Source organism: Salvia miltiorrhiza, chromosome 5, assembly GCF_028751815.1.
Source record: "Salvia miltiorrhiza cultivar Shanhuang (shh) chromosome 5, IMPLAD_Smil_shh, whole genome shotgun sequence".
Classification (NCBI taxonomy): domain Eukaryota; kingdom Viridiplantae; phylum Streptophyta; class Magnoliopsida; order Lamiales; family Lamiaceae; genus Salvia; species Salvia miltiorrhiza.
The window spans coordinates 31,469,412-31,488,076 of NC_080391.1; the positions used below are offsets into that span (position 1 = coordinate 31,469,412).

Sequence of the window (18,665 nt, forward strand, 5' to 3'; positions counted from 1 at the left end):
TGCTTAATGGATGGTAAACCTCTTACCATCTCTTTCTTTGATAACAACTCCAACCCGCCAAAATTTAAGTGCCCAAACCGAAGATGCCACAACCAAGACTTATCTTGGTAACACGCTTGGAGGCATTTTGCCATGTCATTTCGAATATTCAATAAGAACATTCTATTTTTAGACATTGGCACCTTGGCAATAAGATTATTTTTGCCATCTCTTATTGAAAGGTTATAATCTCTCATGTGAATATCATAACCTTTCTCTAAGAGTTGTCCCAAACTCAATATATTATTTTTCATATTGGGCACGTAATAAACATTGGAAATAAATTCATGATTTCCATTCTTCAAGCGAATTAAAATTTTCCCTTTTCCTTTAACTGGAATTTTAGATTCATCACCAAAGGAGATGTTGCCACTTACCGACTCATCGAGCTCCACGAACATGTTTCTCTTCCCGCACATGTGATTGCTAGCACCAGTGTCGAGGTACCACGTGTCATCTTGTCTTCCGGCTTCTCCTTTATATGCCAGAAGCACACTACCAATATCTTGATTTGCATTTTCGGCATAATTGGCCTTCTCTTCGATCCTTAATTTTTCACTTCTGCACTCGGAAGCATAGTGCCCAAATTTATGGCAATTATAACACTTTATTGAAGATTTATCGTACCTCGACTGCGGGTTGCTCCTCCCCCGACCACTTGTAAACTCATTTCTTTCACCATTGTTGACGAAGCCTCCTCGTCCTCGACCACGTCCACGTGCTCGGCCTCTGCCTCGATCTTGACCTTGACCACGTCCTCCTTTGTATTGTCCGCGGCTGTTGCTCGAACTTTCTTCTTTATCTTTTGAGCTTACTTGCAACTTTAAAAGTTGCTCTGAAATTTCTTACTTCTTCTTTTGCTTCTCATCATATGCTTGCAGCGACCCCAACAAGAGATCGATCGTCATCTCCTCCAAATTTTTAGTTTCTTCAATTGTGATTACTATATGCTCAAATCTTGGAGTTAGTGAGCGTAATATTTTCTCCATAATTCTAACATCCTCCAATTTTTCACCATTTCTTTTCATTTGATTAGACACCGCCAAGACTCTTGAAAAATAATCCGAAATCGATTCGGACTCTTTCATATGCAAAGACTCAAACTCTCCTCTTAAAGTTTGAAGTCGTACCTTTTTTACTTGCTCCGCTCCTTTGCACGCGTTCTGGAGCTTCTCCCACGCTTCTTTGGCGGTGCTCGCGTTCGAGATTTTCTCGAAATCGTCGTCCCCCAGCGCTTGATAAATGAGACAGAGAGCCTTCTTGTCTCTCTTTCTCATGTCTCGCAATCTATCCTTTTGTTGTTGGGATAGTGCGGCCTCGTCCTGCGGCTCCTCGTAGCCGTTCTCCACGATCTCCCAAACGTCGTGGGCTCCCAATAGCGCCTTCATCTTGATGCTCCAATTGTCGAAGTTGCTTTTGTTGAGCATGGGGACTTGAAACGATTGTAAATTCGCCATACCACAAGTAGAATCTTGTGGCTCTGATACCACTTTGTTGGAATATAAGAATATATAATGGAGAATTTATTTAATTGGTAGGAGGAAATTTGGAGAAATTGGTTGTGGACGTGTGTGTGCTTAGGAATTTGAGTGGGAGGATTGTTGTTAACTAACACAATTTTTCTTCAATTCCACTTCATTCTACAATTGATACAACCTCCACATATATATAGTAGTCAAGTGAGAATTCTAGAATTCTCTTGATTTTTTTCTATCTAGATTTTTCTACTTAAAATATCTTGATTCTAGATATTTCTAATACAAATATCTTCACTTACTTTTTCTAGAATTCTCTATATTTTTCTTTTAAAATATCTTCACTCAAAAAATCAAGTTTATTTTTATATTCCAACAAGGGTGAGGGTGGGGTTGGGTAGTGGTGTGTTTTTGAATTACAAAAAAGATTTAATTAATTTAAATTTTATATTAAAAAATAATTCAAAATAATTAATGATATAAATAACCGCGTAACCACAAATTTACAAACATACTTAAATAACTAAACAATAGCTCCTTAATTTTCGTGCCTAAAAAACGCATCAAGCTCGGCCGGACGAAGGGAGTATTATATTATGAACTCTAATTAATATTTATCACTTTACATTTAAATCAATTTATTGAGACCATATATAGTTCCATATTATTAATAAAAATAAATATAATTATAAGGGTTAAGTATCAAATACCCCCTATCGATGGTGTCCCTATCGCGTACAGGACCCTATAGTCAGGGTAACCGTTGTTTACTACCTCAACGTGGCAAAATCGAACCAATTTCTCCCCCCCTTCCCCCGCGTTTTAACGGTGCTTAACACCGTTATTTATTTATTTATTTTTATTTAAGGTGATCCCCTATCTTGTGTTTTTCGGCGACAGTGAAAGAGGTCGTTGAGCCGCCGAGCCAGAATCTCACCATCGCTGGTATTCTTCCATCACCATTCCAGGCAACCAAATTCCATCATCATTTCATCGCCGGAATCTCACCAAATTCATCCATCACCATCAGCGAACAACAACATAAAAAACCTCAAATCTTTAGTGAAAAAGCAGATCTATTGAATAAAAATGAAAAAACCTCTCTTCCCCCTAAAATTCCAGGCCACCTTCGAAATCTCCTTCGAAATTTGGGGCACCGCCGCCGTCAATGGCGTCACCGCCTACCGCTCGGCTCTTGTGTGCAGATAGATTGCTAGAGCCCCAACCCGTAGCATAGATCTACCGGGGAGAAAATGATAGAGAGAGAGAGGGGGAATAAAGACATTGGGAAAAAATTGAAAAAGTGAATAGATATCGGCTATGGTGTTGGGCCGGCGGTGACATCGCCAGAAGTTGAAGGAGCAGGCGGCGATGTCATAGAAGTTGAAGGAGGAGCAGCGGCTATGGCTTCGATGAGTTGTAGAGAGAGAGCAGCGATGTCACAGTTTTGGGGATTCTTTTTTGTTTAAGTCGATGGAGGATTTGAAGGAGAAGAAGAGGGGGCGGGACGAGTTGGAGGAGGCGGAGGCTTCCGATGATGAGCTCGCCGATGGCGTCTTCCTCATCTTCTTCTGGGGAATTGGAGGGTGAGGCGTGACTGAGTTGGTCCAAGTTGAGTCCTACTCGTTAGAACTCGAGAGTGAGTTCTGACTCGGGGGAAGAAAGTTGGGGCCCACCTTAATTAAAATATTATATATATATATATATATATATATATATATATATATATATATATATATAGGGTGCGGTTATAGTGAGAACCACAATTATCGTGAGAACATAAGAACCAATAAAATTACTGCATCTGCTATACAAATTAATGCATCCGCTATTAAATTTAATGCATCCGAAAAAAATAATTTTTTTGCTCCCTTCAGGATTCGAACCCAGCACCTGCATCCATCCACCAAGATGATGCATCCACCGTAGATCTTGATGATCGAATGGCTTAAAATGGTTATCCGTTCTTATTTTATCAGTGGTTCTTATTTGAACCTCTCCCTATATATATATATATATATATATATATATATATATATATATATATATATATATATATATATATATATATATATATATATATATATATTCTAATGGTGTTAAGCACCGTTAAAACGCAGGGGGAAAATTGGTTCGATTTTGCCACGTTGAGGTAGTAAACAACACTTACCCTGACTATAGGGTCCTGTACGTGATAGGGACGCCATCGATAGGGGGTATTTGGTACTTAAGAAACAATGGTGTCAAATGGCCACATTGAAGATACAAACACAATATTTGACCACTAATTGAATAACACAAATTATGACAATTAATTAGGCAATATGCCTAATATACTCCTAAGTAAAAAAAAATATTTTTTTATTTTTTTAATTCTCTGTGCCATATCTACCCCTTGACCCCACCTCCCCCCCACCACCCACCCCCAAGCCAATTTTTTTTTACTACCCAGCCCCCAGACCCCCCAACCCCACCCACCCCCCCACCCAAGCCATTTTTTTTTTTACTTCCCCTGCCTTGTCTACCCCTCAAACCCCCGACCCCACCCACCCACCCCCAAGACAAACAAAAAAAAATTGTTTTACTTCCCCTGCCTTGTCTACCCCCCAAACCCCCGACCCCACCCACCCCCTCCCTCCCCCCACCACCCACCCGCAAGCCAAAAATTTTTTTTGTACTCCCACTGCCCTGCCTACCCCCCTAGACCCCCGACCCTACCCACCCCACCCCCACCCACCCCCAAGCCAAATTTTTTTTTACTCCCCCTAGATAAAAATAAATCAAATTTTACTTTTGTTATTTTATTTTATGGCACTATTAGCGCCATAAGTGCCAAAAGGACCTTTTAAAACACTTTTCCTAGGCTTTAGATATTCCATTTAGGGTTTTTAGATGTTCCATTTAGGGTTTAGATTATCAATTTAGGGTTTAGATGTTCTATTTAGGTTTTAGATTATCCATTTAGGGTTTAGATTATGTTGTTGTTTCTATATTTGTTCTGCATGTTTTGCACTTATGGCACTAATAGTGTCATAAATGCTAAAAAGACCATTTTACTTTATTTTATTTTGAATTTTCGTTGGCACTTATAAAATAAAATAACAAAAGTAAAATTTGATTTATTTTTATCTAGGGGGAGTAAAGAAAAAAAAATTGGCTTGGGGGTGGGTGGGGTCGGGGGTCTGGGGGGTAGACAGGGCAGGGGGAGTAAATTTTTTATTTTTTTTTGGCTTACGGGTGGGTGGGTGGGGTCGGGGGTCTGGGGGGTAGACAGGGCAGGGGGAGTAAAAAAAAAATTTCATAAGTGCCTAACCCGACCCGCATGCCTGATCCTACCCGGCACGCGACCCGCGTTCCTGACCCTACCCAGTCCACCCAATTAAGGGCAAAAACGTCCCAAAGCTATAAAAATGCCCAAAATTTATGTTTTTCAAAGAGTGGCCATAATTTGTGTTTTATGATTCATTTTGAGTATTTCAAAATTTTACTCTTATAATAATCACTTCGTATTTTTAAAACTTCAGATTTTCTTAATCTTATCCTAATTAGTATATTAACATAATTATGAACAATAGTCCATAATCATGTTAATTAAATAAAATCATATAAGAATTAAAACACCAATAAACACCTATTTAATTAATTGGAATGGGCTGCATTTTTATAGAGATGGGGCCCTGTTATTAATTTATTTATTTGGGCTGATTATTTAAGGTTTTGGGCTACTAATTTTTATTACATGGAGTATTAATTAATTTAATTAATTATTTTAAAGAATGATTGCATAATAATAATATTATTATTATGTGCATATATTAAGTGTAATTATTTATTAGATATATTTGATTAGTTTACATCAAAGATAGTTACATGTAACATTTGAATTTGTTGAGTATTTAAAGAGTCGAACTATAATAAGTAATTACTTAAAATATGCACATAATAATAATATTATAATATTATTATGCAAATTATCATTTAAAATAATTAATCAAACTATTTAATAGTCTAATTAAATAATTAAGTGCAGTCCATTTAATGGAAAAAAAGAAAAATCTGCACAGCCCAATGAGTAAAGCCTAGCTGTTTTAAAAGAAGAAGGCCCAACACGTAAGCCCAAAACCCATCCCCCTTCTCTGCTCTATTCTGTTCTGCTATGCTATGCTATGTTCTGCTCTGGTATGCTACGCTATGCTCTGCTCTGCTCTACTTTGCTATGCTATGCTATGCTCTGTTCTGGTATACTACGCTATGCTCTGCTCTGCTCTACTCTGCTATGCTATGCTCTGCTCTGGTATACTACGCTATGCTCTGCTGTGCTCTACTCTGCTCTACTCTTCTCTTCTCTACTTTCCTCTCCTCTTCTCTACTCTTCTCTGCTCTACTATCCTCTCCTCTACTCTGCTCTTCTCTTCTCTACTCTGCTCTCCCAGCTCTGCTTTCCCTCCCTGCTCTCCACTTCTCCTCCTTTCTCTCTCAAGACCACCGCCTCTCTTTCCCCTCCATAGCTTCCGCCGCCACCGCCTCCCGTCCGGCGACCCGACGGTCGGAAGGCTTGCTGCCCTCGTCTGCCTCTTTCTCTCCCAGCCCTCGACACTCGACACACTCACCAACAACAATAAGGAGAAACATAGCTTTGAAAGTTCTACTTCTTCTATTTTCTTCTTTTCAAAATAGGGTTCAAGACTCCATTTTTTTAAAAAATGCTTCAAATGTATATACATATAGACACAGATTTGTAATGCATACATACATATATATATATATATATATATATATATATATATGTGAATGTTATTTTGTTGGAATGTTCATATGCAAAATCTGTAAATGTTATGAACAAAACAGTAAACCTTTGAGATTATAGGTTAAAATGTCCGGCTGTTTCTGCAAAATTGATGGGGAATGTAGCTCGACGAGCTTTCTGTTATTTCTGGTCGTCTGCTGAAACTCTAAAGCTTGAGATCGGAAATTTATCACGATGATGACTTTGTGAAATGAGTGAAGGGGAGGCTTGATGAAGGTTTGAGAAATGTCAAAGTAAATTGGCTGCAATAATTTGTGGAGAAGTGGTGTGAGGTGAACGTAAGAAAATTTGGCTTGCTCTGACTGCCAAGTGATGGCAAAGAAAAACTGAATTGAAGTTGTTTGCTTATTGGCGTGAATGGGGTAGGTAGGGCGGCTGCTGGGTGGCTATTGGGCGGCTATATATTAGGTAGGTAGATGGGCTAGTAGATTGGGCAATTAAAATCCTTCAGGATAAAATTACCGAAACTGTAATAATCGTCAGGGTTCGCTAAATAAATAGCTCGTGTAAATGCTTGAATGCTTAATTAAATAAATACGCTGTGCATATAATTTAAATAAATAAATTTACAAATACTTCTTTTTGTAAATCACTTTGTTGGGATTAAAACAAATTTTATTTTTTTTATCTGGCGTGAATCATCTAAATTCTAAGTTCCAAAATTATTCTAAACTTAGCTGTAAGGAAACGGGGTATTACATTATCATTTTGTTGTTTTAAAGTTATTTATTTATTTTTGAGATAAATAACATAAAAATTGAAAAAAAAATATTAAATATGTTGAAAATATTTATAAATAACGGATATTAGTGTTATCTATAAGGATATATAGCCGTTATGTATAAAATAATAGATAACGGAGAAATATAAATTTAATTACAGTAAAAAACGTTATGTATAACACTTATACATAACGGATTATCAAACGTTATTAATATCAAAAAACCGTTATGTATAGGTGTATATACATAACAGTGAATATTAAACTTTCATGACGGTTCAAAACGTTATGTATAATACTATAGATAACGAATATAAAACGTTACTTATATATAAACAACCGTTATGTATATGTGAATACATAACGGTGAAGTTTAACTTCCGTGACGGGTTGGAACCGTTATGTATAATGATTTAGATAACGGATTATCAGGCGTTATTTATTTATAGATAACCGTTATGTATAATAATATAGATAACGTATAAATATCCGTTATGTATGCGCGTCACATACCACTATACTTAACGCAGGTTTTTTCGCATAGATAACGGATAAAATCCGTTATGTATGCGCGTTTTTGGCGTAGTGTATGGTCATATTAGTGTCATTAGTGCCATATACTCTTATGTAGTGCTGCACGAATGGTACTTATGGCCATATTAGTACCATTAATGCCATATATACTCTATCTTATGGTCACTAGTACCTTCGTGCATGACACTAAAAATACCAATTTAATTACTTAGATTTTTTTTTTCGGTTGGTACGTTTGGCACTAATAGTGTCATATATGCCTAACCCGCGCGCAAATTCGAATTTGGTCCACCCTAATTAAAGGCAAAACAGTCTTAAAGTGTAAAAAATGGTCAAATTTTGTATTTTTTTTTTAATTAATGGTCAAATATTATGTTTCCTTTGTCAAAATGACTATTTTAAAAGCACTCTTATAAAAAAATGTCTCCCTAGATCACAATTTTTATCTAAACATCCTAACAATTAATAATTAATTGTACTATATAGAATTTCATTCAAGAACGAATTAGAAACCGAAAAATTATATATGCAATAAAAACAAAATAGAATGTAAAATATACTTACAGAAACAATTTATTATTATTTTTTTTCTCCGAATGGACGTAAGTTTTGCTAGTGAAATTAAAAGTCTCCGGCAGCATAGAACAACACAAAAAAAATACAATATCCGACTAAGAAGAAGAAATACAAATAACAAAATCCGAGTTTATTAAAATGCGAGCATGTGGTCAAAAATAATAATAAATGCAGCATCAGTTGGTGTGTGTTTGAAGGAATTGGTTGAGTTTGGAAATCATGGCAGGTGTGATACGAGATGGACGTAGTCTCCCGTCTAGTAGCACTAATGTGGCCTTACCGCATGCAACAAGCTGTACAAAACTTCCATCAAACGGCGAACATAAATATAATTTAATTAATTTCAGTTCGTCATACCATGCTTCATTTGATACATAAATATATATAGAGAATGTTTCAAATAAAATCTTCTAATTATGAAAATTATAAAAATTCTAAAGACATGTTTGATAGTCTTATTGAAATAAGTTAAAATAGATAAAATTCAAGATATCTATCAGAGATATAGTGAGATTAGTATTATAACTTAGTATTTGATAGATAACATACGTACACAAGGTGATAAATCAACCGTAGATCTTGATGATCTAAGGGTTGAAAATGGTTCCTATTTTATATTTTAAGAAGTTTTTTTATTGCGCTCCAATGAGTACTCTTATTTTTCAGTGAATAAGACATATATATATACTGATGAATAACGAGATTTAAAAAATTGTTAATGAATAAGACATATATATTGCAGAACAATGCAGTATATACTGATGAATAACAAAATTTTAAATAATTCGTTCTCTCCGGGATTCGAACCCTGAGAAAAAAATTCGCCCTCTAGATACAATATCAGTCATAAAATTGATAAAATAAAAGCACGAGATCGTGTCTAAGATCTCACTAAAAATAGGCGATCTCATTGGAGTGCTCCCCTATGTGTGTGTATATATATATATATATATATATATATATATATATATATATATACTCACTTTGTCCCCCAAATAACTTTCTAAGAGAAAGGGACACGAGTTTTAAGACAAAGTTGTTGAGTGTATTGAAAGTGGTAAAAAAATATTATAAAGTTGTGAAAATATGTTATAATTAGTATTGAGAGTAGTGAAAAGGTGAAAAGTAAGAATAAATAAAGTGTTATTAGTGAAGGGCTAGTGTCCTAAAATGGATAGAAGTTACTTGAGGGACGACCCAAAAAGAAAAGATAAGAAGTTATTTGGGGATGAAGGACTCGTATAAAACTATTTATATCATAGAAATTTAGAACTAATTTAAATTGCTGATATTTGTTTGATTTATAATTGTCATGAAAATAAGCATCATCGTATTATATAAAAAATATTATTGTACTTCCTCCGTCAACCAAAAATAGTCTTAAAGGTGGACAACACGTGTTTTAATAAAAATGGTTATTGTATTGTGAGTGGAGAGGGAGTCTCATTTACAAAGTAATGTTTAATAATGATGTTAATTGTATTATGAGTGGAGAATAGAGCCCACCGTGATAGATAGTTTCCAAAAATGAAAAGGGACAAATTTTTATGGACATCCTAAAATGGCAAAAGGGGACTATTTTTTGTGGACAGAGGGAGTATAAAAATATTATTGTACATATAAATAAAATCTATATATTAAATTTTTTTGGTACTCCATAAATATGTATATGTGCTTTTGGCATGAGTTTTAATGAAAAGTTGTTTAGGGCCTGTTCGATTTGAAGGTTAGATATATGATTAAAGTAGATTAATCTTATGATATCTTGTTCGGTTGGGTGGATACGGCCTGATATTCAATCTTGGAGTAATGCTACATAAAAATAGTCTTGGATTACGAGTCTTGGCATACCCATATGACAAAATTAATCTTAGATCAACTTAATCTCGGGTAATTTCGTGCTAATTCAATCTCATCAACAGATTGCCCCTTTAGAGTATTGATAGTAGAGAAATTATCTCACATTAAGAGTATTGTTAAGTAGATTGATGGTAAATAAGTGTAAGTTACAAAAGTTAAATTATCCAAATTATTTGTGGGATAGTGTCTAAAAATAGGGTGTGCACAAATTTGAGAAGCGTACCAAAATTGAAAGGTATGCATAAATATGAGAGACATAGACAATATATAATACCCCCTCCGTCCCAAATGAAATGTCTTGTTTCTTTTCGACACGGTTATTTAGGAAAATGTTAATTATATTATTAAGTGGTGTAGTGTAGAGTTAAAAAAGGTGATGTGGGTCCTAAATATTCTATTTTTTTAGACTAATTTTTTTCATAAAAGGAAACAAGACATTTGAAGTGGGACAACCCAAAAAGGAAAACAAGACATTTTATTTGGGACTGAGGGAGTACTAGTTTACAACAGTAAAATTTTAGCACCAATTTTTTGATCACTTCTTCTTTTAAATTTCTCTCACTAGTTCTGCCAATTTTCTCTCTCTTCTCTTATTAAATTTCTCTCTCTTTTCTACCATTTTTTTTTCTGTATTCTCTTTTTTCTATTTTCATTATTTTCTAAAATTATCAAACTGATTCATAAAAAAATATTAATATGTATCTTAAATTGAAGATCGTTAAAGATACTCCCTCCATCCCAGCTTTTAATATTCATTTAAGAGTAACACGTACGGGTTTTAATAAAGTGGTGAAATGTATTGTGAGTGGAATAAGAGTCCCACTTTTTATGTGAGTGTTAACGTAATTAAAAGTAGAGTAAGAGTCTCACCTACTTTTATTAAAAAATAAAAATAGATACCAAAATGTAGGACCAACTAAAATGAAAATATGAATACTAAAAGTTGGAACGAAGCGAGTATTTAATTTAATATAAAAATCATAAATTAAAATTAAAAATAAATAAATTATAATAAATTAAAATTTTAAAATATATTTTTATTTCTCTCTCTCCTCATAAAAATTTCCAAGCAAACTTGTTTATCATGAGGATAGTTACTGCCAATAACACATAATAAAATCAAATCGCACAAATTAAGTATATATGTGTGACATTACCACTCTTAACTTCTATATCCTAAATCCAGAATCTCACTTAATTTTTCAAACTATTACGATCCAAAAATGTTAAAAATATATATATTTTTCACTAAGCCAATATTTTTTTTGCAGGTAATTATTTATTGGGGGTAAGAATAATAACTACAATTAACGATCCTAGAACTTTAAGTTCGCCTGTATTTAATCCTAGAATTAAGAGCAATAATAGTTATTAAGCAAATAAAAAAACTCGAACTTAATACACTAACTTCTTTAAAATTTTAAAATTCCAAGTAATGTTCAAATTAATTAAAGTGAGAAAGACAAAGAAGATGACTAACCTCGTGATCTGGTAGCTTGAGGACTTGGTCTTCAAAGAAGAATCGGGTAGTGGAATAGTCATATAACCTCAATTTTAGCACGTATCTATCTTTCCTCTTTTCAACCAAAAAGAAAAAGAGACAAACAGAACCACAAAAAAGGAATAAATTAATCAGAGAGAGATATATATAGCATACTCGTTGCATTAGATAATAAAATAAAAATACAACTCTATTGTTAAGATACTACCTCTCTGATCATTAAATTGAGGGTTCGAGTCACAATAGAGGAGGAGAAATAAGAAACTATTACTCATCATGTTTTAAAAGGTTTGTGTTGGATTTTACATATCAAAGTTCGTAAGAGTGTGTGTGTATATATATATATATATAGGGGAGGAGGAGAAATAAGAAACTATTACTCATCATGTTTTAAAAGGTTTGTGTTGGATTTTACATATCAAAGTTCGTAAGAGTGTGTGTATATATATATATATATATATAGGGGAGGGCTACCGTATAAATCCTTCTTAATTAATATGTATAAAATACAAACTAATTAAAATATATGAATTCTTTACATGTATGAATTCGCTGTGTAACTGTATGAATTACGAAAAATAAATTTTTTGCTACTTATAAGATTCGAACTCGGGACCACGAATTCATCCAACAAAAAGATGAATCAACCGTAAATCCTGATGATCTAATGACTGAAAATAGTTCATATTTTATATTCTAAAAGGTGTTTTACCCACCCACCCCCCCCCACACACACACACACACACATATATATATATATATATATAGGGGAGGGCTACGCTATAACACTTCTTAACATATAAAATACGAACTATCTAAAATGTACGAATTCTATGTAGACCACGTATGAATTTACTGTGTAAATGTTTGAATTGCGAAAGATAATTTTTTTTGCTACCTATGAGATTCGAACTCGAGACCATGAATTCATCCAACAAGGTGATAAATAAGCCGTAGATCTTGATGATCTAAGGGCTTAAAATAGTTCATATGTTATATTCTAAAATGTGTTTTTATTTTAGCTCATCTCTCTCTCTCTCTCTCTCTCTCTCTCTATATATATATATATATATATATATATATGGAAGGGCTACGGTAAAAATAACTCTTAAAATAAAAAATACGAACCATAAAAAATGTATGAATTTTATGTAGAACGCATATGAATTTGCTGCATAAAGGTATGAATTGCGAAAAATAATTTTTTTGCTACCTATGAAATTCGAATTCGGGATCATGAATTCATCCAACAAGGTGATGAATCAACCGTAGATTTTGATGATCTAACGGTTGAAAATAGTTCATAATTATAAAAGCAACAAACATTTTACAAAAATAAACATTTTAATAATTTATAAACTCTTGAGACATTAAACTCATAAGCTTGTGAAATAAGTCATTTATAAGACATTTCAAATGCTCAATTATTAGCCTAACACTCCCTTAATAATCTCGCGCGTTTTAAGTTATGCTAAGATTAAAAATTAATGAGCTTAGAGCATCCACAACAGATTTCTCAAAATTTTACTCCTAAAAATACTCCTAAAGTCTTCCCTAAATTATTTTTAACTCCTATTTTACAATTGCACGCAGCAACTCTCCTATTTTCATTATCTATTTTATAAATTTAGGATTAGATTTAAGGGGGTATAAATTTAGGATTACATTTGAGGGGGTGTAAATTTTTTTGTTTTCGCAACTTAATATAGGTGATCTGTTGGATGATCATTTTATCTCACTTCTTATTATTTTAGCTCAAATTTAAAGTTAGGATTACTTTTGAGAGATCTACTGTGAATGCTCTTAGAACTTAGTAATTTAACAGAAAAAGAGATTTTTCATATGGACGTCCATGCAGTGTAAACGCACACTTATCCTACTAGGGGGTATTTACATTAAAGGATTAGCGTTGATAGAAGAAAATAGTAAGATTAATCTATTGTTTATTTAGATGGATTGAAATTTTGGAATATTCTAAACCCGTTGATTATTTATATCATTTAAGATATTTTTACTTGATTCTTATCCCATAAAAAAGATGAAATTGAAGAAATCCTACTTTTAAAGATAAAATACTCAATCATACGTCTTATCAATTATATAAAATAAACGCTCCTTTATTGTTTATATGTGCATCTGTATCGTACGAACACACGTGGTAATGTGTGTGTTAACAAAAATGTGCGAAACATAAAAGCTAGGCGTAGTTACATACCTATGGCAACTTTTTTAACCCAAAAATTTAGAATATACTCCCTCCGTTCATGAAAGAACTTCTTAAAAAGGAGCGACACAATTTAAAAAAAAAAAGATTATTAAGTGTATTGAGAATGAAGAAAAAATTGTTGAGTGTAATGAGAGTGATGAAAAAATATTTTAATTAATATTGAGAGTGGTGAAAATGTGAAAAATAAAAGTAAATAAAGTATTATAAGTGGTGAGATATAGTATAAACATATAAGAAGTTTTTTTTGGACGTTTTTAAAATGGAAGATAGGAAGTTCTTTCATGAATGAAGGAGTACTTAATTTATCATCTCAGAGTTATTATATATATGTGGAGAGGATTATTTTTTTTTTCTTTTGTCTTTGTGTTAACTTTTTTTTTTTTTTTTGATCGGGCAAAGTCATGTTAAATGTTAGTAATTAGTTCCCCATCCACACCAAGAACCACCTTATCTCTCCATTCACCAAGATCCACCTTATATCTCCCATCTCCAATTCGCTCCCAAGAGGGATCGAACCCGGGTCACTTCACTTAAGTGAGGACCCGGTGGCCAGTGGGCTAAGCCCCCTGGTTTTTGTCTTTGTGTTAACTAAAACGTAGTTCTGATCATTTATCTTTATTGCATAAAATTTGCGTGCGATTGCCAGCAAATACGTGATCAGTCGCGTAGTGTCACTTTATAACGTTTATAAAATTAATCTTTATAAAATTATATAATAAAGATATTGTGGTATAATAGTTAAGGACTTTAAATTTAATAAAAATATGAATTTTACAATGTTTAAGAAAAATGTAAATTTTATTATAATAACTGAACGTTATAATTTTATTTCATTTATAGTTTTAACAATTAAATTAAATGTAATGTAATAAATTAAGTAATTTCAAAAGAAAAATATACACAACAGTCAAATTTAAAAATAAAAATAAAAATTGACGATTCGACCTTTGAACGAGCGATTTTGAATCAAATCCTTAACATTTGGTTCAAAGCCCGGCCCAAAACCACCCCTCTCCTTAGACGGGCCGGTTAGGTAAACTATCGGTTCAGGCTCAGAACTAACAATTAACAAATGCTTTGTGGCCAAACGAAAAAAGTGTTGATTATGGGCCTGGCTTTTTTCATGTTTTATTTTTATATTTTTTTCTAGTATAATTTATTATTTCACTATCTAAATTTTATCTACATTTTTATTTTTTCAAAAAAACTTATGTGGTGTGCCACATGTAAATAATAATTTTCATAAAATTATATATGACTTTTTAAAATATAAATAAGACTTTTTATTCATAAATGACACTTTGCTGTTTATCTATATTTTTATTTTTCGCAATAACTTGTGTGCGGCGCCGCCGCATCTAAATAATACTTCTCATAAAATCAAACAAGACTTTTTTTTTAAAAAAAAGTAAATAAAACTTTTTATTCATAAACAAAACTTTGCGTAACCACAAATAAGAGTTTTCATAAAATCAAATAAGACATTAATTTAGCTAGAGCAAATAAGATTTAAGACATTTTATTTGTAAATGAGATTTTATTTAAATATAAATAAGATTTTTTCTTAATAGCAAATAAGATTTTATTCAAAAATGAGATTTTTCATATATATAATCAAATAAAATTTTATAAATAAACTTATAATAACAGTCAACAAGGACTCTATGGCACAATGAATAAAATACTACTGATATCTGGAACTAGATATTTTGGTTTCGATCCCAACAGAGGCATTAATTAAAGAAGCATCAATGTAAGGATATATATAAAAAACATTAATGTATACATAAAAAAATATTATATATATAGGGATAGGTTCCATTGAGATTGCTATTACTCGTGAGATCGTGAGACTAATGAATAAGATATATATAGTGCTGAATAAGATAATATGCAGTGTTGAATAACAATATTAAAAAAATTAGTAAAATTTTTGCTCCCTTCTGGATTTGAAAATCCAGGTAAAAAATTTCCCCCTCCAAATAAATATCAGCTATAGGATAAATTAAATCAACACCTACAAAATAATCTAACATCTCACCATCTATAAGGGATTTCATTGGAACACTCCATATATATATATATATGTGTGTGTGTATAGAGAGATGTTAGACTATAAATCACTCTTAAAATATAAATAACAAACCAACAAAAATATTCTGAATTTGTTGTATACATATCTAAATTTTAAAAATTAAAATTTTCACTTTTTATATATGAAATTCGAACTCAAGACATTGAATTCATCCATCAAATTAATGAATCATGCAATCCTAATTTTTATTTATCTAAAGGCAAAAAAAATAATTCTTATTTTTTAAAATGAGTTTTCTTTAGACTGTCGTTATATATAATCAAATTATATACTTCATTCGTCCCAATAATAACGTCTCAAAAAATAGGACATGCCTAGAAGAAATGGGAAGCCCTAGAAGAAATATAAATGGGAAGCCCTAGAAGAAATGATGGTGTATTATTTCCATTCTAGCTTCTTTAGATTGTAACATTATAAATGGGAAGCCCTGGAAGAAATATAAAACTATACAGATGTGAATTAGAAAAAAGTTTCATACCTTTAGAGGTGAGATGTATTTGATTGTCACTTCAGACACTGCTAACTTTATATCAGCATCAAAACCGATCTCATCAAGAAGTTTGTACGTAGCTGTTCAGTCAAAATATGTCAATTGTCAAGTAAAGTAATTCAATAATAGACGTTTTTTATGTCCAAAAAAGTAAAATGATTTTAATTAATCTACTAGATCAAGCATTCTAGAAAAATTGTTGACTTAGATGATGCTTGTTACAAAATTACAGCCTGTCTATCAAATACTCGTATTTTGTTTTTGATAATTTAATAAAGAAATAACGAAAATTATTAAATGAGACAATAATAATGAGATAATCCATAATGATAAATGAGATAATAATAATGAGAAGAAAGAAATATTATATGATAAAAAAAAAACATAATTTATGAGTAAAAAATATAATCACGTTTGAGAATCTATCAATAGGTCCATCAATCAATATTTATGGATTAAGTTGATTGTTAGTTAACAAAAGGTGAAGTTAGATTATAAATTATTTTAAAATGTAAATTGTAAACTGTGAACAAATTGTGGATTCTTTATGTAAGTTAAAGAAGTCGCTGTAAAAAATGATGAAAAAGAAAGAAAGAAAGAAAGATGGATGGAGTTTCTACCTTTCATGAAATTAATTTAATAAAGTCATGAATACACCTTAAGTTGCAATTTAAGGATTGAAAGTTATTCTTCCATATTTTAAAATAAATTTTTATTTTATCCAACCTATATACATACCATCTTCACAAAGATTGGAATATACAGCATTATTCACAACTCCGAACTGATCCAATTCATACTCGCGAACTTCTTGTTCCACTTCATGAAACCAACTCATCCTGTCAATTCAAACGTTACCATAAATTCTATGTGCACACATTTAAATTCAAAATACAAAAGAAAAATAAAATAAAAAGCGCAATCCAAGGTAAATATCAAGTACCCTTTGCCACCTCCAATTTTGTTAATAAAAGCAACGGTTGCAGAGCTCCTCACCGGCGGCAGCGACCACTGCGAAAGCCGACCGCAGCTTCTAACAAGTGGCGGTGGCTGTTCTGCATGCTGCCGGAGAACGACGGGGAAGCTAACCGCCGTTTGTGGGGTGATGTGAGTTAAAGAATTATGCAGCATTATTTCAACTAGATAGAGATTGCGCCAAGGTTTAGCTCATTTGAACAAATATATATACATATATGCACACACCTAACTTTCCCTTTCGCATCCAGATATACCACATTTGATGTTTCACTTTGCGTCTCATTTTCAATTTATTTTATTTTTTTTATATTTCTTCTCAAATTTCAATTTTGTTTGCTTAATTTAATTTTATGATTATATTAATTAGGGTTAATTCCATCTAATTAGGTTATATAATTACTTTTAATCATTTAATTTCACTTTTATTAGCTAATAATAGGTTGATAAATTAGAAGTTATGGTATATAGTTTTTAAAAATTTTAATTTTCTGGAATGTTAAGAAACGAATAGTTTATTACAAAATAGGAGAGAGATTTTTTTCTTTTTTTTTGAGGATATATTTATACAAAAAGTAGAAAATATGACATATTGAATTGAGATAGATCGAGTACTAATAGTTATAAAAATGGGATATAGTGACACAGTGAATCTCATCCCTCTTTCTTATTCTAGATAAAAAAAATTAATCTACATTGTTGATGTTTGTGTATTCTACAATTGTGAGATAAAGAAGAATTATTCGTATAACAAGCATTATTATAAAAAAACATTATTACATTAGTTAAGAAAATATTATTTAGTGTGACCATCAATCTTGTCCATCCATTTAATAATTAAAATCTATGAATGAGAATAATAAAAATGATTTACAGAAAACCCATCCATCCCTATACAGCTAGGCATACGAATGCGAACAGATAGTGTTGTACATACGAAACCAATTACTGTCACAATCCATAAAAACTGCAGTCGGATTCAAACATAATGAAGTACACACCATCAAATATGAGTAATTGGATTCATATCCGAGGAAGGTGGCCCTCTTCTTGGCCGCTTTGCATGCAACGTGTTGCGGATCGCGCTCTTTGGTTGTTTGGGCTAAGAGTGATTGATTTTTTCAGATTTTTGGTGCACTAGAATTTGGTTTCGGATCGATCCGACTTTTTGGGTGCTTCTTAATTTCTTTCTTTGAGTTAGCTATTCTAGCAGTTGCTGTTTTTCCAGTGCATTGTTTTCGTTTTCTCGCTTATTGTAATAGGTGGATACTTTTTTTTTTTCATTTTTGAATAACTACCACACCACTAATAATACTTTATTTATTCTTATATTTCACTTTTCACCACTCTCAATACTAATCATAA

The 18,665-nt window shown here is 32.2% G+C and overlaps 2 protein-coding genes across 2 annotated transcripts; both read right to left on the reverse strand.

The window, feature by feature from the left end:
- Window positions 1-150: 150 nt before the first annotated feature.
- On the reverse strand, window positions 151-1,664 carry LOC131026468 (uncharacterized). The gene has a single exon (XM_057956345.1). It carries the CDS (start codon window positions 1,494-1,496, stop codon window positions 885-887), a length of 612 nt encoding a protein of 203 aa, XP_057812328.1. The 5' UTR covers window positions 1,497-1,664; the 3' UTR covers window positions 151-884.
- Window positions 1,665-8,131: 6,467 nt separating this feature from the next.
- LOC131026469 (acyl-acyl carrier protein thioesterase ATL4, chloroplastic-like) lies at window positions 8,132-17,499 on the reverse strand. The gene is made up of 5 exons (XM_057956346.1): window positions 17,269-17,499; window positions 17,064-17,164; window positions 16,314-16,405; window positions 11,493-11,588; window positions 8,132-8,445 (listed from the first exon to the last, which is right to left on the reverse strand). Exons 1-5 carry the CDS (start codon window positions 17,454-17,456, stop codon window positions 8,329-8,331), a joined length of 594 nt encoding a protein of 197 aa, XP_057812329.1. The 5' UTR covers window positions 17,457-17,499; the 3' UTR covers window positions 8,132-8,328.
- Between the last annotated feature and the right edge of the window lie 1,166 nt (window positions 17,500-18,665).

Excerpts from the sequence above, each read along its gene's own strand:
- LOC131026469 (XM_057956346.1), bottom strand. The coding sequence starts at position 17,456 with ATGCTGCATAATTCTTTAACTCACATCACCCCACAAACGGCGGTTAGC. Across the intron at positions 16,406-17,063 it reads TTCCAATCTTTGTGAAGATG|CTACGTACAAACTTCTTGAT; the intron begins GTATGTATATAG and ends TTGACTGAACAG. Across the intron at positions 11,589-16,313 it reads AATACATCTCACCTCTAAAG|AGGAAAGATAGATACGTGCT; the intron begins GTATGAAACTTT and ends TTGGTTGAAAAG.
- LOC131026468 (XM_057956345.1), bottom strand. The coding sequence starts at position 1,496 with ATGGCGAATTTACAATCGTTTCAAGTCCCCATGCTCAACAAAAGCAAC.